At 42.1% G+C, this 24310-nt stretch overlaps 1 protein-coding gene across 3 annotated transcripts in view; it reads right to left on the bottom strand.

Annotated features, from left to right (window-relative positions):
* Positions 1-23523, bottom strand: part of fmn1 (formin 1) — a 389228-nt gene extending 365705 nt beyond the window's left edge. For 2 of the 3 annotated variants that reach the window (XM_048537805.2, XM_048537803.2), the window contains exons 1-2: positions 23419-23523; positions 1699-3773 (exon numbers count right to left, since the gene is read on the bottom strand). In XM_048537805.2, the coding sequence (XP_048393762.1) occupies positions 1699-3649 (1951 nt within the window). In that variant the 5' untranslated portion in view covers positions 3650-3773; positions 23419-23523. Of the gene's footprint in view, positions 1-1698; positions 3774-15914; positions 15967-23418 lie in introns of all 3 variants that reach the window. The other variant, XM_048537804.2, reaches the window with a different exon arrangement.
* Between the last annotated feature and the right edge of the window lie 787 nt (positions 23524-24310).

Genomic DNA, 24310 nt, shown 5'->3' on the forward strand with positions numbered 1-24310 from the left:
TTTTTAATTTTTAAACACCCAAGCAACTAGACTAGCAATCAACAGAATTCAGAACAGGTCACGGGACTCCATCCATTTATCAGCTTAATTACTTTGGCCATTTGAAATTTACTCAACATTCTTCAGTCTTATTATTTTTCTATTATGTCTAATGTAAGTTTTGCTCTCAAAACAACATATTTCCAGAATCTTGTGTCTTCCTGAAAAGTTAAATCACAAGTGAAAATATGTGGATAATTCATACACCAAAAGATTAAGAATATAGCAGAACCACAGAATGGGTAAATCATCAGCAGGAAAGACATGGCACAACCCTATAAGGTCAATAATTAGACTCTGATTAAACTAGTTCCAAACTCTTCAAACAGGAACCTGTTAATAAACGAATCAGCATGAGGTACTAAACTGCTACTTCTTTATCCCGATTTGCCTCACATGGATGTCTACTGAATCACATGTTGCTGAACTACATAACTGTACTCGTTCAAGGCACTTCATGCTGTGAAGACATACCAATTGTATTTGTATCTTCGGGTTGGATTTGGTAAGCACAGCTAAGCAGTCAAAAAATGCTGCCTCATGAAGGCTACAAAAAAGTGTTTGGTACAGTGCAAATGTTATAATAGCTAAATTACTGACACTTCTAAAATGGTGTTGTACCCAGCAGCATCTCAATATAAATGCAAGTCAAATCACAGACATTTTCAAATTTCATTCATCCATAATAATCAAAGGGAGCTTTGTTTTGCTATATGAAGCTTTCCCATTGCAAAAATATGAGATGAAAGAACTGATCACAAGACATTCATCCCACTGAATCATGTGCATTCACTGATGCCAACTCTTCCAAGGGATGCTGCAGACTGTTGAACACAGCAAATTGTTAGGGTAATGCAACAGACAGCAAGAGCCTAAAAAGAAGAACTTTGGACCCTCTGCAGTAACAGCTGACCTCTTGTTCTGACCAGACATCCAGAGGTGTCAACTATTTGAACTAATACCCCAGTTTTGATGCATCTTGGAAAGGTCTCTTGGTGGGACTCAATGTGGAGGAAGACAAAGCACCATAACTGCGAACATCACAAACAGCCAGATCCCAAAGGACGTAGCTCTGCTTACGATTGAGTATGTGTATGTGTGCACGAGAGAGAGAGAAAGATTTAGGAAAACAAAAATAGAGATCTAATTCCAGAAATTTCCAGTCACCTCTCCATCATGAACGTCACAACGGACTCTAGTTCCCAACAACAACCTGGAGGGTGGTTTATGCAAGTAGTCAGAGTATTACCCATAAGACACTGGGACAAAGAAAATCCAGTTGGGAAGTGCTTTTTATGGCATCATCTAATTGCCACATTGTAAAAACCTGTGGTGGTCAACTCAAGGACCCAACAAAAGCTGAGCATGAGCACCCCACGCAAGAGAAATTAACTGGGGAAATCTGCATTGGTTGCACTTAAACTGTTTGTGTATTACGAATGTTACATTTCACTTGATCCACAGAAACAGTAATACAATCTATGGATTGGCAGTGATGATTACAAAATTGCATAGAATTTTAACAATGCATCCTCTTTATTTCCTCTGCCAGGCTTCCAGTTTATGTTTTCTTAATCACATAACTGTACAAAAAGTTAATGCACTTAATACAGTCAAAATGAAGCAATTAAAAGAATTTTCAAAAATGTTTAGACAAACCTTGTAGTGCCAGATAGTGAGCTGATGCATCTTGTTCCACACAGTGTTGCTGCTGAAACTTTCCATTTGCATTGCTGAGATTTTGCTGCAAAATACTTCCTTCTTCTAAGTTTCGTCCCACTTCTTTTTCTTTTGACGCAGTACAGTTATAAATGGATGCACAGGGCTTTGAGTAGTCCTCTTGTGTGGTTTTCTGTTCTGTTTCTAATACAGGTAATGGGACAATCCTGTGATGGAGTTGGGGACTAGGTAATCCTGAAGTCAAAGGGGATGCAACAGGTGACACATGAAGCTGAGTATTATTAGCAGGGCATGGACTGTTAAAAATATTACTAACAGCTGTCAGTAAAGGTAGAGAAGCAGTCTTGTTGTCTTTGTTCAAAGTGTCATCCAAGGAAATTTCATCAGCAGACTGAAGTGGATTTGGGAACAGCTTTTCTTTCAATTCTCCATACCTTAATTTTTTATTGTCAGAAGTCCAATTAGTTCTATTTGCACGTGACTTGCCATTTTCCATTCTGTGCCATTCACCTGCTCCATAAAACTGGTCATTCTCAACAGTATTGCTCAGATGCTTGTGGACATACCCAGTAAATGCCTCTGAATCTGAGACCATTGGTATTTCTCCCCCTTCACATTTAAATACTTTTCTACCACTGTCTGACTCTCGGCCACACATCACAATCTTCTTGCATTCCACATCTGTCACAGGTACTGTGACAACGTGACAAACAGCTGGAATTTCACTCTGTATTTCAGTAACCACTGTGGAGATATTTTGTTCCTTGCCACAACTTTGCACTGATTGATCAGCAAAAGGTCCGTGGTTTGGACTTTGTTCTTGTCTTGAAGTAGACGGAACAATGTTCTGCACAACCATTCCTGCATCATGTATTTTGGCAACCACTGTGTCTACTGTTTCCTCATGAGTTAGTTCAACTTCAAAGTGATGTTGGTAATCTGAAGGTAAATTTGTTGATAGCTTAATAGCACAGATTTTGTCTGTCAACTTCTCAACCATCTGCTTTCTTTGCAAGTCACTATCATGCTGGTCTTGCAGGAGCTTTATGGTACCTTGTAAATCATCCAGTAAACTGGTACTACTAGTTACTAAATCTTCAGTAAGAAATTCATCATTGAACTCTGACTTAAAGTTGCAATCAGTATTTAACCCTGCTATTCCGGTGTTTTTCTGAAAATTTGAGTTCCCTCTCAGTACCTCTGACGTGGCCGTTTTCATTCCTGGCAGCAAGTCAATACTGTCCATGGCTGGCTGGAGTTTTTTGCTTTTGCTATAATTGATTGAATTAGGAGAATTGCTTACAGAGCTATTTGCGCACATCTCATCTCTCAGCAGTGATATTTCTTCCGCACATACAATAGAAGGATCTGATTCCACAATTTTTTTACTTTTTACAGCTTTACACGAAGGTTCCTCAGTGCTCTCTCTTCTTCTGCCAAGCTTTTTCAGTTTTTTGATTTTGCCATCGCTTTTCTTTCGTTCAGAAGACCACGAATGCTGTAGAGCGAATGCACCACAATCTTGTTCCCGTTCATGCTGCTTATTTTCTGTCTCCAGAACATCCTCCAATTTTCCATCCTGATTTCCCATATTTGAAGTTTGGCTGCAAGCTCGCCTTAACACATCAGGAAATAATGATTGTTTTTCAACTGTACGTGAGGAGCCTGCACACAGTTCTTTCACAGTGTTAGCTGTGGAAGTTTGCTTCTGAATGTAGGCTGTGTTGTCAGAGTACAAGCCTTTCTGTTTCCCGATCTCTGGCTCCTCCTTCACTTGTTTGTACTTTGGAAGACATTTCATACAGCCATCTAGCAAAGTACTGCACTTGTACATGCTCCATTTGGCTTCTCCCCCCGGGCAATAGAAGCTGATAAAGCAATGTTCTTTGATAGGTTTATGCAATTGATGGGCAGTGTGAGTGTCTTCCATTATGTACAAGGCTATTTACTCATTTAATTTGAGTGATCAGTGTTTGAAAGGTCTCACCAATACAAATTGTATCATAATTAGACTCCATTGAAAACTTGATTTCCATCCTTGTTGCATCAGGATCCTATAAAATAATTTAATAACATTTTTACTATAGTAAACACCATTGTCATTCAATGCTAGAAAAAGGTTTCAGGTTTGAAATATTATATTTATATTTTTGTGTGCATTTTCTAATTGACATTTCATATTTGTGTGTGATACTATTAGAAATGCAATCTAGACGCAGTTCACCAAGAATCATAATATCACTATGAAATGGCCACAGCTATTAAGGAAATAAAACAGCAACAATAAACAAAGCCTTTCTTCAGCTAAAACTATTGGCATCATTCTTTGTTGAAAGATCAAAAATTTAAAAATAGTGGAGAGTGGCAATATGTTGTATATAGTAGACATAAACATTTACAGTGCAGAAGGAGGCCATTTGGCCTATCATGTCTGGGCCAGTCAACAAATGTCTGACTACGCAAACTCCATTTTCCAGGTTTGGCCCATGTCGCTGAAGACCATTCCAACTCAAGTGAATATTGAAACACCAATTAAATGTTGAAAGTTTCTGACTCAACTATTCTTTCAAACTATGTGTGAACACAGTACATTCAACACTCCCACCGCCCACTGAGGCCTTCCACCTCTGAACTTATATCTATACCACAGGCTATTGACCCCGCCCCCCATTAATGGAAAAAAGTAGTTTCTTATCTACCCTAACTTTTTCTTGGATAAAGAAGTCACTGATGATAGTTCTGGAAAACACTCACTTTCCCACTTTGATATTCAATTGTCAGTAAGTTACATGGGGAGCAATGTCTCAGCGTAGTCCAAATACTTTCAATTGCAAGGAGGTGTCTCATTTTCCATTTTATGCTAATCTTTTATGATTGTGAGCCAACAAATTGTGGCTTTTTTCCGTATTTCTATATTTTTACACATATTACATCAGACTGATAGATTAGAGGATCTAGGGATGGGTTGTTCTTGAATGTCTTTTCACATTTAGGATCTTAAATGAAAACACAGATAACACACAAAATCACCTTGATCAGTATCAGTTATATTGTGTTCGGGAAGACCAACAGTACAAATCTCATCACAACTTTACTATTAACTGGTAATATTTAGAAGTCCAGGCAGAGAAGACAACATGACTTTACATGCACATAAGGCCTTTTTAAACTCCCGGGTGGGAAAGTAACAATGCAAGTGGACAGCCCATCTAGGAGCAAAGATAGGGATGACTAACCCAAGTTAAAAGACAGAGTCTCATGAACAGGTCATTTCTCAAATTCATGAACACAACACTTGGAAGGTCAGTGAGAAGCATCAGCCAGGACATTAAAATTGGGTAAACAAGCTGGTCCCAAAGCACCGAGGGGAATGGACCTCAACAAGCGGGAAATTCACTTCATCCAGCTCAACTTTCATGCTTACATTTTTGTGCTTGTTTAGGTTTAAAATGCTAGTCTTAGACCTCCTATTTTCCCTTTCAAACTGGACATAAAATTCAACCATATTGTGATCACTGACACCTAGATCTATCTTCTCTCTGAGGTTATTAATTAATCCTCTGAGTCTAATATAACCTGCTCTATGACTGATTTCCAGAATGTGATTCTCTAAGAATGGTTTGGAGAACTTATCCAAAGAGTTGTCAAATTTCCTATTACCAATCTGATTTTCCAGTTTACGTGTAGATTAAGATCAACCATAATCGTTGCTTTCCCTTTGTCACAAGAATACCATCTAGAACAGGAAGGAAGTTAAGATTTACAGGAATAGAAAACATTTCTACCAGTCCTACCATCACTAAGGAACATTTCAATCCATTGTCTCTCAAAGCAGAAGTGCCAGTGCCAGTGACAGAAATGGAGTTATTTGAGCAATAATCCCCTTCAAGTAATGCAACTAAGCATTTGATAACATATAGTTCATCAGAGAAACAACTTCAGACGGCAAACAAAGATGTTCAGCCTAATGAACAAGTTGAATAATTCAGATGTATAGGCAGATTAGGAGTAAAGAATTGCTTCAACAAAATGGAGATGACCTTTGTAAACAAAGCTACTGAATTTAGATTAACATTCAGAGATTTATGACGTAGTTAAAACTAGAAATCACCCAGTTCAGAAGTACAAAATTCTGCAAGGAAGGAAGAATTCGTTGCAACAGCAACGTTCTTGCAATTGTTCTTGATTTACATTCATGAGATTATAGGTCTCCCAAATGATGTTATGGGTCAGCTACATGAGTTAGCAAGGAAAGCATTGATTTACCTGTAGAAGAAATTCAAGACACTAATATTATAGTTAAGGTTACGATTCAGGTGATTATCAGGGATCTCTTCTTCCTTGACAGAATGAGTATGAACACACTGCCTGTTTCAACTCAACAAAATAGGTGATAACCATTCACTGGTTCATTTTTCAGGGCAATATCCTCATTAACCAAAATCAACCTGCCTGGTTTAAAATTTCAAATTTTTAATGATCACTCAATCAATCAGGTTTAATGGGTATATTCGACATGGTAACACCTTTACCAGATTCCATTTGCCAACCAATCAGCAGCATAAATGTGGGCTTTAACCTTGAATTGTGAAACACCATGATGGGTGTAAATTGAAAAGCAGTGACAAAATATGGCTTTTCCCCCCTAAAAATACATAATTGTAGAAGTTGTTATATTATTCTAACTATAAGGAAAAGAACTTTAGCAACATTTTGCATAAGGTCTCATTAAGCCAACCAGATGAGAAAATATTACAATATTTTATACTAGTAATGAAAGCAGAGGTATCAATAAAAGAATTGTTGAGAGCAGTAGAGAGCAAAATAAAATAAGATCAGAACCATAACCATCCACAGCAGTCAAGATAGGGAAGAAACTGTAGTAGGAGCTACAGTTTCAAATAGAGTGATGCTTATGCAAAGGTAAACATTATTTAGTTGTTAACTCTTGGAAAAAGTGAATGACAAATGTAGAGAGAATTGATTGTAACATTAGAAGGACTGGTACAAAATACAACCATCGTATTTTAATTAATTCAGTCTTACAAATAGAGGTAAAACAACAGAAAGGTTTTAAGACAGATGTTACGCATATTCCACATGGATAGTAATAGAAATCGAGAAATACTGAATGTCTTTTGGGTGTTTGCACACACCTGTGCTTGTCATTGATTTTAAAGAGCAATCGATCAATGACCTTGAGTAAACAGATGCAGCTTATTTTGTTTCCTGGGCAATAAGTATAACAGAGTTGGTAAACATGCTGCATTGTGCTGTTTTACCTAGGTATTGAGTGGATTGCACTCTTTCCCAATAAATGGGCTGTGTGTTTTGAGAAGATTTGTAGCTCAGGTTGAGGTTCTGGATGTAAGTTTGCTCGCTGAGCTGGAAGGTTCGTTTTCAGACATTTCATCACCATTTTTTTATTTGAAAAAATATACTTTATTCATTAGTGTACAAAAAATAAAACATTTATACACCTACCCAGTCATGAAAGCCGCTCCGGGTTACCCAGGGGGTACGTACACCAACTAAAGGAAAAAACAAACAAAAAAGAAAAAAAAACAAAGCAAATAAAATACCCCGGCAGTCGTCACCCCGCACAGTCCCAGTTGGCCCCCTGACCAGTTGGGGAAGGTGCCAGCTGGGCCCAGTTACAAGATAGGGCCCTTTTTTCTATTCTGGCCGAAGGGTTTCATACCGTGGTCTTTCCCCACCGCGCCTTGGCGGCGGCTGCCCCAAGCTTTAGCGCGTCCCTCAGCACGTAGTCCTGGACAATGGAGTGCGCCAGTCTGCAACATTCGGTCGGGGTCAGTTCTTTCAGTTGGCAGACCAGCAAGTTGCGGGCAGACCAAAGAGCGTCTTTCACCGCATTGATGGTCCTCTAGGCACAGTTGATGTTGGTCTTGGTGTGCGTCCCGGGAAACAGCCCGTAGAGCACGGAGTCCCGCGTCACGGAGCTGCTCGGGACAAACCTCGACAAATACCACTGCATCCCCCTCCAGACCTCCTGCGCATAGGCACACTCCAGAAGGAGGTGATCGACAGTCTCGTCCCCCCGGCAGCCACCTCGAGGGCAGCGTGCGGTGGCACAGAGATTCCGAGCATGCATAAAGGATCTCACTTGCAGAGCCCCTCTCACCGCCAGCCAAGCAATGTCCTTGTGCTTGTTTGAAAGTTCTGGCGATAAGGCATTCTGCCAAACGACTTTGGCAGTCTGCGTGGGGAACCACACGACGGGATCCACCCTCTCCTTTTCCCGAAGGGTCTCGAGGATACTATGTGCTGACCACTGCCTGACGGCCTTGTGGTCAAAGGTGTTTCCTTTCAAAAATTTCTCCACGAAGGACAGGTGGTATAGGACGGTCCAACTACTCGGAGCGTTCCGCGGCAACAAGGCCAGGCCCATCCTTCGCAACACCGGGGACAGGTAGAACCTCAGTAAGTAGTGACACTTGGTGTTTGCGTACTGAGGATCTACGCACAGCTAGATGCAGCCGCACACAAAGGTAGCGTCAGGGCGAGGGTGGCGTTCGGTACGCCCTTTCCCCCATTTTCCAGGTCTTTGTACATGGTGTCCCTGCGGACACGGTCCATCCTTGACCCCCAAATGAAGTGGAAGATGGCCCAGGTGACCGCAGCGGCGCAGGTCCAGGGAATAGGCCAGGCCTGCGCCACATACAACAGTACCGAAAGCCCCTCGCACCTGACAACCAGGTTCTTACCTGCGATGGAGAGGGACCGGAGCGTCCACCTGCCCAGCTTCTGCTTCAATTTGGTGATACGCTCCTCTCAAGTCTTAGTGCATGCCCCAGCTCCACCAAACCAAAGACCCAGCACCTTCAGGTAGTCTGTCCTGATGGCAAAGGGGATGAAGGAGCAGTGGTCCCAGTTCCCGAAGAACATGACCTCGCTCTTACCCCTATTGACTTTGACTTTGGCACCCAAGGCCGGTTCAAACTGGCCGCAGATGTCCAACAGTCTACTCACCGACCAACAATCGGTGCAGAAGACGGCGACATCGTCCATGTACAGGGAGGTCTTGACCTGAAGGCCTCTGCTGCCTGGGATAGTCACGCCCTTCAGGCTCATGGCCTTCCTGATGGATGCGGCGAAGGGCTCCACGCAGCACACGAACAAGGCAGGAGAGAGCGGGCAGCCCTGCCTGACTCCAGATTTGACGGGAAAACTGTCCGATTCCCACCCATTGATCGAGACTGCACTAACGATGTTGGTGTAGAGCAGCCCGATCCAATTGCGGATGCCCTCCCTGAACCCCAATTTGGAGAGGACGTCCCTCATGTAAGCATGAGAGACCCTGTCGAAGGCCTTCTCCTGGTCCAGGCTGACGAGGCAGGTGTCCACCCGCCTGTCCTGTACGTAGGCGATCGTATCCCTGATGAGCGCGAGGCTCTCAGCGATCTTCCTGCCCAGCACAGCACAGGTTTGGTCAGGGTGAATCACCGACTTCAGGACAGACCTGACCCGGTTGGCAATGACCTTGGCCAGGATTTTGTAGTCCACGTTCAATAGTGAAATGGGACGCCAATTCTTAATTTCTTCCCTCTCCCCCTTCCTCTTGTAAATGCGGGAGATGATGGCCTTCCTCATGGACTTGCATATTTCCCCTGCCCGAAGCGCACTATCATACACCTCTAGCAGGTCCTGGCTGACTAGATCCCACAGAGCGGAATACAGCTCGACCAGTAAGCCGTCGCTCCCGGGAGTCCTATTCCTCTCCAAGGACTTGAGGGCTCTGGTCAGCTCGTCCAGGGATATTGGCCGGTCCAGCCACTCCCTCGTGCCATCGTCTAAGAGCTCCGTGATAGACAACAGGAACAACTCGGAGGCCGTGCTGTCCGTGGGCTTCATGTCGTACAGTCCAACATAGAAGGATCTGCTGATCCTCAAAATGTCAGTCCGAGACGACGTCACCGAGCCGTCATCCTCCTTTAGCCAGCTAAGCACTGAGCTCTCTTTGTGCACCTTCTGAAAGAAGAAACGCGAGCATGTCTCATCCTGCTCCATGGAGCAGACCCTGGACTGGAAGATTATCTTGGAGGCCTCTGCGGTGAACAGTGAGGCTTGCTGGCCCCTCACCTCACGGAGGTCCTCCGTGACATCGACCCCCATCAACTGCAGAAGGAGCAGGTTCTGCACCCTTTTCTGGAGTCGCGACAGCTTTCCCCGCCTCTCTCTCGCCTTCCAAACACCCTTGAGGACAAAGAACCTCTTGATGTTCTCCTTCACTGTCTCCCACCAGTCGCCCGGAGACTCAAAGAGGGGTTTCATGGTTCTCCAACCGGCGTACTCCCTCTTAAGCTCCTCGACGTTCTCTGGGGTCAACAGAGTCGTGTTGAGCTTCCACGTCCCCTTGCCGGCCGGCTGGTCGTCCTGTAAGTGACAGTCAGCCAGCAGGAGGCAGTGGTCAGAGAAGAACACCATGATGCCAAGAGGTCTGAGTAGTCTGGCAGTCATTTCCGAGATGTCTTTGATGTAGGGGAGAGTGTTTAAACAAACAAAACGTGCCCAGAAACCATAACCACTCTCCCCTACATCAAAGACATCTCGGAAATGACTGCCAGACTACTCAGACCTCTTGGCATAACGGTAGTCCACAAACCCACCAACACACTAAAACAGCAGCTAATGAACTTAAAAGACCCTATACAGACAACAAGCAAAACGAATGTCATTTACAAAATACCTTGCAAGAACTATGACAAACACTACATTGGACAAACTAGCCACCAGGATACATGAACATCAACTAGCCACAAAAAGACATGACCCACTATCACTAGTATCCTTACAAACAGATGAGGAAGGACACCACTTTGATTGGGATAAAACATCCATCCTAGGACAAGCCAAACAGAGACACGCAGGAGAATTCCTAGAAGCATGGCATTCCAACCAGAACTCCATCAACAGACACATTGATTTGGAGTCCATCTACCACCCTCTGAGAAAAAGAACAGGAAATGACATCACCAACACAGGAAATGACATCACCAACCCAAGGACACCTAAACACATAAATAGAAAGCGGGACACAACACCAGCGCTTCGTCGGAGGCTCACTGATGCTGTTACCTAGAATGGTGACGAAACGTCTGAAAACAAACCTTTCAGCTCAGCGAGCAAACTTACATCCAAAATGGGCTGTGTATCTCGCCACTCGACCTTTCGTGTAATCAGTTCTCTTCACCTGATGAACTTACAACATTGCAATGCTGCATGAGCACTTTTAAAATGCAGAAAAAAAGCCGAAGGTGAAGCACAATGCATTTAAAAGAAGTGTTGGGAAAATTGTTTTTATTATTTCTCACTGTGTTATGTCCTTCCCCAGTCAGGGCTTCCCTTTTTGGTAGAATCCACAGTTCAATTTGTGATCAGTGACGGGGAATTTCAGTGGAAGTCTCCCCGTTTAAATTGGTGGAACAAATATATAACAAGTGGAAAACTCAGTTTGTGTCACTATGTGAGGAGAAATTGCATGAGGCCAGAAGGTGTATTTATGTGCAAGGATTACCTGAACATGGAGAAAAACGTAACTATATAGGCAAGGAAAATGTGATTCCCATAAACCAGGGATGAAGGATATTGGTTGTCAGGCTACAGAGGTGAGTTCTTTTACTTTTGCTACAACAAAGAAAGATAGAGTAACAAGGTCTTCACGACAGAGATAAAGATCTTCAACATTATGACAATGTAAAAGAAGTGAATTAAAAACGCATCACTGTAGATGCTGAGAATTAGAACTGAAACGGAAAATGCTAGAAAATTCAGCGAGGCCTGGCAGTATTTGGAGAGCAAAACAGTTCATTGCCAGGAGGCTTCAGATGGCAGTAAACACATCCCCATTGATAGTGGTAGCTCCACAGCCATTTAACACTTGAATTTGCTGAAGATGGAACTTGCAGCTCATACTCAAGATTTCCCTCAGATAGGGGTTGGGTCTGGATGGGATGCTCTTCAGAGGGTCGATATGGAGTCAATGGGCTGAATGGCCTGCTTCCGTGTTGTAGGGATTCTGATTCTATGAAGTAACTTGCACTGCGGACAAAGGGGACAGATGTATATATTGTACCTTTATTTCTAGTAGGCATTTAATAGGGTTCCAAATTTTTGCAGAAAATAGAAGTAAAACAGAAGGGTAGTAAAAGGTAAAGTTGCCATAGTCATGCTCTCTCATCAGAGAGGGACAACTGGGTGGGGTTTAACCTGAGGTCACCAGTCCTCAGCTAATGAGAGATTTTCAGACAATACAACCTTCATGGTAACCTCAACTGCTGCAGAAATTGATCCAAACAGTTCGTATCACTCTGCATCATAAATTGGCCAACCAGCCAACTGAGCAAACTGACCAAAGTAGTATATTAGCATGAACAGAGGATTAGCCAGCCCACCAAAAGTAGAGAGTAAGCATAAATGGATATTTATAGTATGGTAAGATGTAACAAATGGTGTGCCAAAGGGATCGGAGATGGATCTTCAATGATTTAGGGCATTTTTAGAAATGAGGTCAATGACAGAATGGTTGCTAAATTTGCTAATGATGCACACTTGGGTCGGAAAGTAAGTTGTGAATTGAATACAAGAAGGAATTTAAAAGCTTTTCACAGATTATATGAGTAGTGAAAAAAATGGCAAATGGAGTAAAACGTGGAAAAATTTGAAATTTGCCCTTTTTGCATGAAAAATAAAAAATGTACAGTATTTAAATGATGAGGGATCGCAGAGAGATCTGGGTGTCCTACTATCTGAACCTTAAAAGATTAGCATGCAGGTACAGCAAGTCACTAGAAAAATGAATACAATTTTATCATTTATGATGAGGAATGTCAAATACACAAGCAGGGGAGGTTATACTTCAGCTATACAAGGGTCTGGTAAGACCACACAGTTCTGTGCACAGATCACCTTCTTCAAGAAAGGTTGCAAATGTAGTTCAGAGTTGCTTCACCAGACTGACACCTGGAATGAGAGTGTTGTCTAATGAGAAAAGGTTGAACCAGTTAGGTTTGTAATTGCTAGAGACAAAGACTTAGAAGACATTGAGTTGATTTGATTGAAAAATACAATATCCTGAATGATCTTGACAGGGTGGATATGGACAGGGTGTTTCCTCTTATGGGAGAATCTAGACTGAGGGGTCACTGCTTAATATCAGGGTCACCCATTTAAAAGAGAGATTGGGAAAAATTATTTTGCTGAGAGGGCTGTAAGCTTTCGGAAGTCTTCCTGAAAAGCTCCATGTAGACGTGGATAGATTCCTGTTAAACAAGGGAATGAAGATTATCCAGAGTAAGCAGAAATATGGATTCAAAGCTATAATCAGATCAGCCATGTTGATGTTATCGAATGGCAGAGCATGCTTAAGAAGCTGAATAGTCTACTCCAGCTCCTAAATTGTATATTTGTTTTGTATATGAAACTCTTACAAGCCTTCATCTTTGGTCTTTTCATTCCTTTATCTGGTTTGGTGTTAAATCTTCTTTGATAAAACTTGGAATATTTCACTACATTAGAAGGGTGTAAAGTAAATGCAAGCACAAATTGCAACAAGAAAAATGGCCTGTTACCAGTGTTTACAGGTCAAAATATTGTTCATACTGTACTGCTTCATGTGTGGAAAGTAGATGTACAAAAGGTCAACATTGTGGGTAATGCACAAGTGCTCATTCTGTACAAAAATCCATAGGTATTCAGAACCATCAAGTGGCAACTATTTCAGGTCCCTGAAAGAAGTATTTAGGCCTCTATTTTCTTCTACAAAAATCCCGTTACAAGTTGCAGCCTTCTTAACAAAATTTAATGCTATCAATTCCTTCAATGGTTGGGCTGACAAACCAATGGATCTTAAAGAGACTGCTGCAGCTTGCCATCAGTTTATAGCTTTGTTTGAACCTTCCTTTTCAATCTTACCTTAGTGTGGCTCCCCATTCTTGAGTGATTATCGACCTTTTGAGGGGTCATCATCCCTTCCAGTTATTTTCCTGCCCCTCTGTGCTCCCAAGCTCTCTGAATGACCTCTGCTGCTATTCAGGTGCAGACTGCATAGCTGCTTTGCAATTGTTATAAACAAGAACAAAGAAAATTACAGCACAGAAACAGGCCCTTAGGCCCTTCAAGCCTGCACCAAAATGCTGCCCATCATAACTAAAACCCCCTATCCTTCTGGAGTCTGTATCCCTCTATTCCCATCCTTTTCATATATTTGTCAAGACACCCTTTAAAAGTCACTATCAGATCTGCTTCCACTACCTCCACCAGCAGAAAGTTCCAGGCACCCACCATCTACTATGTAAAGAAAAACTTGCCTCTTACATCACACTTTAAACTTTGTACCTCGCACCTTAAACCCATGGCGCCTGGTAACTGACTCTTCCACCCTGTCCACACTGCCCTTCTTAATCTTGTAGACTTCTATCAGGTCACCTCTCAAGCTCCGTTGTTCCAGTGAGAACAACCCAAATTTCTCCAACATCTCCTCATAGTTAATGCCTTCCTTACCAGGCAACATCCTGGTAAATCTTTTCTGTACCCTCTCCAAAGCCACCACATCCTTCCGTCTGGTAGTGTGGCGACCAGAATTGAACACAGTATTCCAAATGCAGCCTAACTAAGGTTCTATAAAGTTGTAACATTACATGGAACATAGAACAACACAGGGCCTTCAGCCCACGGTGTTGTGCCGAACTTTTACCCTAAACCTAAGGCCTAGATAACCTCAACCCCTACCTTATACTGTTATCCTGCCAATTTTTAAACTCAATGTCCCAGCCGGTGAAGGCAAGCATGCCATATGCCTTGTTGACGATCTTCTCCACCTGCGTTGCCACTTTCAGTGACACGTGTACCTGTACACCCAGATCCCTTTGCCTATCAGTATTCTTAAGGGTTCTGCCATTTACTGTATATTTTCCATCTGGATTAGACCTTCCAAAATGCATTAGTTCACATTTTTCCAGATTAAACTGCATCTGCCACCTCACTGCCCATGTCACCAACCGATCTATATCCAGCTGTAACCTTTGATGGTCCTCATCACTATCCGCAATTCCACCAACCTCTGTGTCATCGACAAACTTACTAATCAGACCAGTTACATTTTTCTCCAAATGATTTATATATATTACAAACAGCAAAGGTCCCAACACTGATCCCTGAGGAATGCCACTAGTCACTGCTCTCCATTCAGAAACCTACCCTTCCACTGCTACCCTCTGTCTTCTATGACCGAGCCAGTTTTCTTTATCCATCTTGCAAACTCATCTCTGACCCCGTGCGACTTTACCTTCTGTATCAGCCTGCCATGAGGGATCTTGTCAAAGGCTTTACTGAAGTCCATGTAGACAACATCCACTGCCCTACCCTCATCGATCATCTTTGTCACCTCCTCAAAAAATCTCAACCACATTAGTGAGACATGATCTCCCCTTCATAAAACCACGTTGCCTCTCATTAATACGCCCACTTATTTCCAAGTGGGAGTAAATCCTGTCTCGAAGAATCCTCTTTAGTAATTTCCCTATCACTGACATAAGGCTCATCGGCCTATAATTTGCTAGATTATTCTTGCCACACTTCTTAAACAGGGGAACAATACTGGCTATTCTCCAATCTTCTGTGACCTCCCCTGTGGCCAGTGGGGATACAAAGATTTCCCTCAAGACCCTAGCAATTTCCTCCCTTGCCTCTCTCAGCATTCTGGGGTATATCCCATTAGGCCCTGTCTACCTTAACATTTTTCAAGACTCCCAGTACATCCTTCATTTTGATCTCAACACGACTCAAACTATCTACACACCCTTCCCCAGATTCATCATCCACCAAGTCCTTCTCTATGGTGAATACTGATGCGAAGTACTCATTTAAAACATTGCCTATTTCCTCTGGCTCCACACAAATTCACATCCCTGTCCTTGAGTGGGCCAACTCTCTTCCTGACTACCCTCTTGCTCTTTTATATATACATACACATGTGTATATATTATAGCTATAGTAAACAAAACAGCCAACAAAAGTTGCCACAGTATTGTCAACAGTCCCATTAGGTGTGTACAACATGCACTGCCTAATACACCTCCCAATTTGGAAAAAATGCAATTTCTAGGACACAATATTATGCTTGTTTACCTTGTGTTAATAGTTGTTAAAAAGTATAAGTTAATGGAATCACCACATACCTCCAAGAGATTGCAGGATTGTTTGTCAAAGAAACGAACTTTGTAGGAATTACTGCCAAAATAAATACACATTTTGAGTGCACAGATGAATTTTCTCTAATTTAAGCAATGGTTATATATTTGTCCTCCAAGTATCAGATGTTCAAAAAGAAAACAGAGCCCCTCACATGAACATTGCTCATCCTAATGATCGTAGCGTTTACCCATTAACTTCCATGTATTTCTTCTCAGGAGCAATATAACAGCGTAACGTACTTGGAAATTTCATGGAGAATAATAACTTCTAAATCTGAACACAAGGGCGCAGCAATCATAAAATGCAAGATCAAGAATCTATCTGGTTCCAGTGAAGAAATCCTGACAACAGAGACTCTTTCTTTTCACTGTTTATTATCATGCTGTTACCAAATTAGAAGTGATTAATAAAAATGAATAAAGTGTCACAAACTGTCTGTACTATCAAACATGTTCTTGTATAAGTGCAGTTTCTTCTGCAGAATTCTTTCACACAAATTGATATGGGATTTAACAAATGGGATTTAGCTCTTTGTTTTCACAGATTATTTATTGTATGGTTTCTGGAAGATCAATTACCTCAAATAAAATCAGTAAGCACAAAAATATATTAATCATGGAATACAGAATCATATAATACTTGTATAAATTAAAGTTCATAGCAAAAGCAGTATTTGTGGTGATGTGTCATAACCTAACAGAAAATAAAGATAATATTATTAAAATACAATATATGAGAATAGTTTTCACTATAGATGAGATTTACATCTATTATTGTGCTTTTAAAAATTACACTTCATTTCCATATGTGTATAACCACAAGCTACTTTCAGACTCCACTAGGAAATACAGTATTTTAGGTACTATCAAATTATAATCCTGAAAGTATCAGATTGACAGAATATCAGGAAAGTCCACACATATATAATTCCAGCCCAAATCGGCTACTTTGAAACTTTTTAGAGGAGTCACGCGTTTTATTTAAATTTGGTCTGGGAATGCTCAAGTGAAGTGGACATATTTGTATTTTCTTCATCCTGGAGCTATTGGACAGTGGAAATCTACCCTCAGACTACCTATAAACAGCAATGTCCAGAAATGGTGAGTTGGAAAGTTGACTTCAAGCCCCAGCCCAAAGACATAATCCAGATTAATGCCACGTATAGCAAGTATTTCATTATGACAGGTGCCAGCTTTTGGAGATGTTAAACCAATGTCCATCTGTCAGAACACTCTGGAGGAACTACTTCAAATAATACCAGACACTATCTGGTGAAGATATAAATCAAGGCCTGGTACATCTGCGCTTACTTTGCATCGCAATATTTTGCATTATGTGTAAGAAAAAGTGTCATCTTTACCTGTAAACCTGCAGACAGTCCTTGATTTTGCTTTTGCCTCAGACAGTCTATAAAGAACCCAAACTCCTATGGTGGTATCAAACTATATGCTAAATTATCTCCAGCTAAATCTTTTTTGGACTTCACAGTCTAAAGTGACACATGAGGTGATCTGGCACCCTTTCATCTCTGTTCTTGAATTTACCTTTTATATTTCAGAGTGGTTAAGAAATTATCAATATTCTCAGTTGATGATTGCCTCAGACCTTCAATTCGAATTCAGTTCACCTGAAACTTATATCCATGGGTACAATGATTTGACTTTAAATACATGGGCTAAATTTTTCAACATTTTACTTGGATTTCTGCTGTTGTTTCACTCCACTTGCAACTATTGAACAAAAATAATGGTTCTGAGACTGGCTGTCCTGTTATAGGAAGGATATTATTAAATTAGACAGTGCACAGAAAAGATTAACAAAGATGTTAATGGGACTGGAGGGTTAGACTTAAAAGGAGAGGTTGGATAGGCTGGGACCTTTTTCATTGGAGCACTGGAGGCTAAGGGGTGACCTTGTAGCAGTTTATAAGAATATGAGGAACATAAATAAGATGAATAGTAAAGATCTTTTCCTGAAGGTGGGGGTGGGGGGGGGGGGGGGGCGTTCAAGGCTAGAGGGCATAATTTTAAGATTTGAGGACCTGAGGGGTAAATGTTTTACACAGAGGCTGGTTTGTACTTGTAATGAATTGCCCAAACAAGTTGTAGATGCAGGACAGTTACAACATTTAAAAGGCACTGGACCAGTACATGAATAGGAAAGGTTTAGAGGGATATGGATCAAATGCAGGCAAAAGGACTAATTTAGTTTGGGGAAACCTGGCTGGTATAAACAAGATGGACTGAAAGATGTGTTTTCGTATTGTATGATTCTCTATGACCTATGATCTGTTCATACATTTCATTTTGAAGAACTTCCTGTGTAGAAATTGGCTGATGCGTTTCTTAGTCAACTACTGTCACTTCACTCAAACTATTTCATTGAGTGTAAAGCGTTTTAGATGTCCAGATATTGAGTAAGATACTAAAATGTTCACCTCAAAGCTATTGAATGCTTGCCAAGAGACACATTATCAGGTTACTAAGTGTACTGAAATGTATTAACAATTAATGTATGTCATTTCTCCAACATAATTAAAGAAAAACATCTACTATTGCAATATTACCACAAAAGGGCTGCATTTTGCTGATACAAGTCTCTGGATTGGCAGTTATTAACTTACAACTCAATTTAACATTTTAATTTTGTTTCTTAACCTTTCTTCTGAATTGTTCCCCACTTTTAATGTTTGATTTGACAGAGTCTTGGACTTTTTCCCCAAGTTCTAAGCTTTGGAATACCCGATACCTCCGCACCCCTCTTTCTTTAACACGGTCCTCAAAACAGTGACCTCTTGTCTCCTTGGGGAGTTTTTAAATGAGGTAATAGAGGTTTTGACCACCAACTGAACAGCAGGCAAGGGTATCATTCAGGCACAAAATGAGGCAGTGGCACACTTTCTCCAGGGATCCAATCAAATATCAGGATGGGAGATACTGAGAGCTGCTGGCCTGTCAGGTGTAGGGGAGGCAGACATGGCTGAACGGTTAGACATCCACTGGAGGTCTAGGATTAGCCAAGCTCAGGTGACTGATGGCAACATGGAGATGGGATCAGCAGCAAGGGCAGGGAAGGAACTCCGAGCAGCTTCTCCCGCTTCCTGATGTTGGATCCTTTGGTTGGGTTCTGAGTCAGGGTCTCCCACCCTACACCCATGGGTCACCAAAAAATGCAGATGCCAGAAATCAGAAAACAGAAATTGCTGGAAAAACTCAGCAGGTCTGGCAGGATTTGTGGAGAGAAATCACTCTCCTTCATAACTGATGGTAGCTTGGAAAAAGTTCCAGGACGTTGCATTTTTTTTTCATTTTCGTTCTTCCTCCCTACTGTTCTGCCTCATAGATGTTGGAATGTTTTATTACATGAAAAGGAGCTATAAAGATAAGTTAGAAACGATGCTGGAATCCAAGGTAGAAAAACAAGTGGGTGGAGGAACACAGCAGGCCAGACAGCATCTGAAGGAAAGGAGCAGTCAACATTTTGGGTGTTACCCTTCTTTAGGACTGGATGTGGGGGTAGGGACAGCTGCAAGTGGATGGGAGGGGGTGTGCAGGCAGAATGGTGGTGATAGGTGGGCACTGGTAGACGTACGACCTGATTGGTTGATGGCAGGGACAAATCTGATCAGTGGCTGGAAGGGAGGGTCAGAAGGTGGAATGGAAGGGAGGAAGTGTGGTTAGAAGGGGAGCCGGGGGATGGGTGGGAATATCATTTGAAATTAGAGAACTCAGTGTTAAATCCTGTGGACTGTAGGGTGCCCAAGTGGAAGATAAGGTGTTCTTCCTCAAATTTGTGATCTGAATCACTGTGACAATGGAGGAGGCCGAGGATGGACATGTGGACAGGAATGGAGGGAGAAGGAGGTAAAATTGGCACTGACCCAGAGGTTAAGATGGCCATTACAGGCCAGGCAAAGATGCTTGGCAAAATGGTCACCTAATCTATGTTTGGTCTCACCAATGTAGAAAAGACCACATTGGGAGCACTGGATGCAATGGACCAGTTTGAAGGAGTTACAGGTGAAATTCTGTCTCACCTGGAAGGACTGTTTAGGGTCCTTGAAGGAAGAGAGGGAGGTGGTGTACATCTACTATGGGAAGGTACAGGAGGGAGGGATGGTGTTTAATGTGGTTGGTGTGGAGTGTGGTGCGAATTAATGAGCAGCAAAGAGAATGGTCCTTGCAGAAGGCAGAGATGAGTTGAGAGTGAAAGATGTTCTGGGTGGTGGAGTCTGATTGAAGTTGGCAGAGGTGTTTGAAAATAATACTTTGGATGCGGACGCTGGTGGTGTGCAAAGTGAGGGTAAGAGCAACCCTGTTTTTATTATGTTTGGGGGGAGTGATTGAGAGCTGTGGAGCAGGAAATGGAGGAGGCCTGGTGGAGGGCTGTCTGGATGACAGAGGGGCGAAAAGAACATTATTTGAAAAAGGCAGACATCCAAGACGATTGGGAGTGGAACATCTCCTCGTCAGAGCAGATGAGGTGGAGACAGAGGACCTGGGTTGCAGTTTTTTCAGGATACTGGGTCGAAGGAGCTGTTGTCTAGGTAGCTATGGGAGTCTGTGGGTTTACAGTAAATGTTGGTCTGTGAATAGTTGCCCGAAATGGAAACAGAGATGTCAAGAAAGGGGAGGGAGGTGTCAGAGATAGACCAAGTTAATTTGAGGGTGGGTTGGAACTTGTTAGCAAATTTGATGAACTGCTCCAGCTCACCCTGGGTGCAGGATGCATCACCAATGCAAGCATCGATGTAGTGACAGGAGTGTTGGAGAACAGTAGTGGTGTATGTACTGAAGACGGACTGTTCGACATAACTGACAAACTGACAGGCGTAGCTGGGGCCCACACGAGTGCCCACGGCAACCCACTGTATTTGGAGAAAGTGTGAAGAATTGGAGAAAAAGTTATTAAGGGTGAGGACTAGTTCAGCGAGGCAGACGAGGGGTGGGTGACTGGATGGGTCTGTTGGGGAGTAAAAGTCTGAGGGCCTGTAGGCTATCCTTGTGGGTTATGGCTGTATACAGGGATTGAACATCCAAAGTAATAATTGAGCACCGGGGGCCAGGCAACTTGAAATTACCAAGGAGATGAAGGGTGTCCTGGATGTAAGTGGGGACTGTTTGGGCTAAGGGGGAGAGAATGAAGTCGAAGTAGGAAGCGATGAGTTCGGCGGAGCAGGAACGTGCAGAGACAATGGGTCAGCCGGGGTAGTTGGGCACGTGGATCTTGGGAAGAAGGTAGAACCGGGCAGTGTGGGGCTAGGAGACTGTAAGATTGGAGGCAGTGGAGGGGAGGTAGCCAGAAGCGATGAGGTCATGGACGGTGGCTTGATGGGCTATGGTGGGGTCACGGTTAAGGGGGATGTAGGACATTGTGTCAGAGTTGGCATTCGGCCTCTGTGACTTATTGGTCTGTCTTCCAGACTACCATCGCCCCGCCTTTGTCAGCGGGTTTGATAGTGAATTAGGGATTGGTGCAGAATGAGTAGAGAGCTGAACGTTTGGAAGGGGAGATGTTGGAGTGAGTAAGGGGGTGTGGAGAAATTGTGACAGTTGAAGTCACATTGGCAGTTAGCAATGAAGAGGTCTAGGGCAGGGGGTGTCCAAGAGGAGGACAAAGATTGGAGGCGGGAGAAGGAGTCCCAGGAAGGTGGTTGGAGTCTTCACTGAAGAAGAAGGCATGAAGGTAGAGGTAGTGGAAGAAGAGTTCCAGGTCATGGAGGGCATGAAACTCATTGAGGAGGGGCATGAACATGAGCCATTTACTGAGGACAGACTGTTCAGCCTCAGTTTGAGGTCAGGTGAAATGGTGAGTATGCAGCAAAGTTCATGAGTGTGGTTTTGGGGGCTCTCAAGGAGGCTGAAGGAGAGGAGTGGGGAAGATGATAGCATGTGATGGGTGAAGTTTGGATGTGGTGTGATGGGGGAGTGTAGTTGTGCTCAGTTTCTAATGTATCTCCTTTCTCTGATCTTCCTGTGTTTATTTCTAAATCTTGTAATCACATTGACTAAAAGATTATTTATCCAGTTCTTTACCAAAGCCCCAGTTGTCCGGTTGCTCTCACAGTGCTGATAGTTGCTCTCTCTTCCAGAAAATTACAAGGAAACATAAATTATAACACCTAAACCTGTAAAATGTAACTAAGGAGGGATAGCATAAGAGGCAGTTCCTGCTCCAGCAAAATGTGGTACATTAACTGTATATGTGTAAAGTGAAAATATTTCCTAGTTAAAATGGTTAAACGACCAGCCGACACATACTCAAAGTCTAAATGATTTCTGATTAAAACTGAAAGAACTGCAGTTGCTGTGAATCAGAAAGAAAAACAGAACTTGCTGGAAAAGCTCTGCAAGTCTGGCTGCATCTGTGGAGAGAAATCAGAGTTAACATTTCAGTTCCACTGACCCTTCCACAAATCTGGAGTGTGTTCTGAGCTGAGCTTTTTTCAGCAACTTCTGTTCTAATTTCAATTAACTTTGTTATTTAGACTTTCACAAGCAAATTTCTGTCCATATAGGAACCATTAATGTGTTAAAGACATGTCCATGTAAGTAAACAAACTGGGAGCAGAAATAAGTCATTCAGCCCCATGAATCCGTTCTGCTTTTTGATAAGGTCCTTGTTGATCAGATTATGGCCTCAACTCTACTTTCTGCCTACTTCCCTGCATTTTTTAACTCCCTTCTCAATAAGAATACATATACCTTTGCCTTAAAAAAAAATTAAAAGACTCTTCCTCCACTACCCTCTCAGGAAGAGGGTTTCATAGACCCACGACCCCTACAAAACAAAACATTCTTTCCATCTTCATTTTAAATGGTAGACTCCTTACTTTCAAATTGTGTTCCCTCATTCTATACTTCACTACAAGAATCCTTTCAGCATCTACCCTGTCAAGTTCTCTGTTAATATTTAGTAAATATCTGAGTCAAACACTTTTGACTCCGTGCCCAACTCAAATTCAGTGACAGTACTTTGATGGAACCTATTTCAGACTTGGTACTAGGGTAACAGGAATATTTCTACAATTTGTTGGCCCACATTTGTTTCACTTACTGAAAAAAATGCATCAACCCGAGCAACAAGTAATATACCATTTTTATACTTTCAAAGCTCAAATTATAGATGAAATAAAACTTTTAGAGAACAGCCACATCTTGAGTCAAGTAAGCATTTTATCAAAAAATGTTTTAACAGAGCTAAGCTTTATCAACAGTAACAAAGACGACTCAAGTTAAAATGTAATACTTATCCCTGAAATATCTCATGGTCCTACAGTTCATCTGTTAACTCATTGTTTAAAAGAAATGGGCAAAAATACGATTTGCACTGTTGAGCAAATTACTTGAAAGGGTTAACCCACCCAGATTATCTGCGGCAATATTCGATCAAAATAACTTCATTAGTTTATTTTCTTTCTGCGTTACGCAATCCACCTGTTTATAATGTGTCTTCAAAGTGAATGGTTATAATTTTTAAACAGTTTACCTGGTGTAATGAGAGAGATGCGACTAGCCGTACAGGGTTCACTTGGCTGGGGAGAGATGTTGCTACCTCGTCAACAGGATTTTCTCGCTTCGCTTCCCACTTCGGCGGCAGCTGGAGCGATGGAGAGAGAGTGACAGCGAGCTCAGCCAAACAGATCGCCCTTCCTGGTGGCATCCGACGTATCATTTTGGCATTGGGGGCTGGAACTTGGCGTGACGGTCCTTGGAAAGGATTCAGCGGTCGTGAGTTAATCTGACGGGTTATTTATAGAAGAGGAGGGGAAAATGATGACAATCTGAGAGCGAAAAGAACACGCTCCTCTGCTGGCTCCTTTTATTAATACACCGCACATCTGTGGGTGCAGGGTAAATCTCCCAGTCGATTTCAGGTAGCGCATCCTGAGGGCAGATTTTTACATTGATCAATATCGATTATAGAACTTTAGGATTAGTTATGGCATGATATATAATCATATTTCTAATTACATATTTAATTATATATGTTTGTTTTAATATTTCGAAGACTAATTGCTAATAGTAATGTAACTTCCAAAGTATATTCAGTGGGATGATGTATGTTCTCTGTTACACCCGCTGCCACCTTCCCAAGGCCAGCTAAACTCAAATAAACAAATACTGGGCCAGCCAACAAAGGCAACATCTCCTTAATGAATACAGTAATGCAAATTGCAGCTAGGGCCCACAGTGATGCCTTCTTTTCCAAAACACTACAGCATACATTCAAAAACGTACATATGAATCACACGAGTTTAATGTTATATGATTCAACTTCACTGTCATCTTTTACATGGAAGCAAATATAAAAGCATTTGTCTGAAGTGACTGACAAAGCTGAGCAGATATGAACTGGAAGAGTGTTTGTTCCCGAAATG

Source organism: Stegostoma tigrinum, chromosome 10 (assembly GCF_030684315.1).
Source record: "Stegostoma tigrinum isolate sSteTig4 chromosome 10, sSteTig4.hap1, whole genome shotgun sequence".
Classification (NCBI taxonomy): Eukaryota; Metazoa; Chordata; class Chondrichthyes; order Orectolobiformes; family Stegostomatidae; genus Stegostoma; species Stegostoma tigrinum.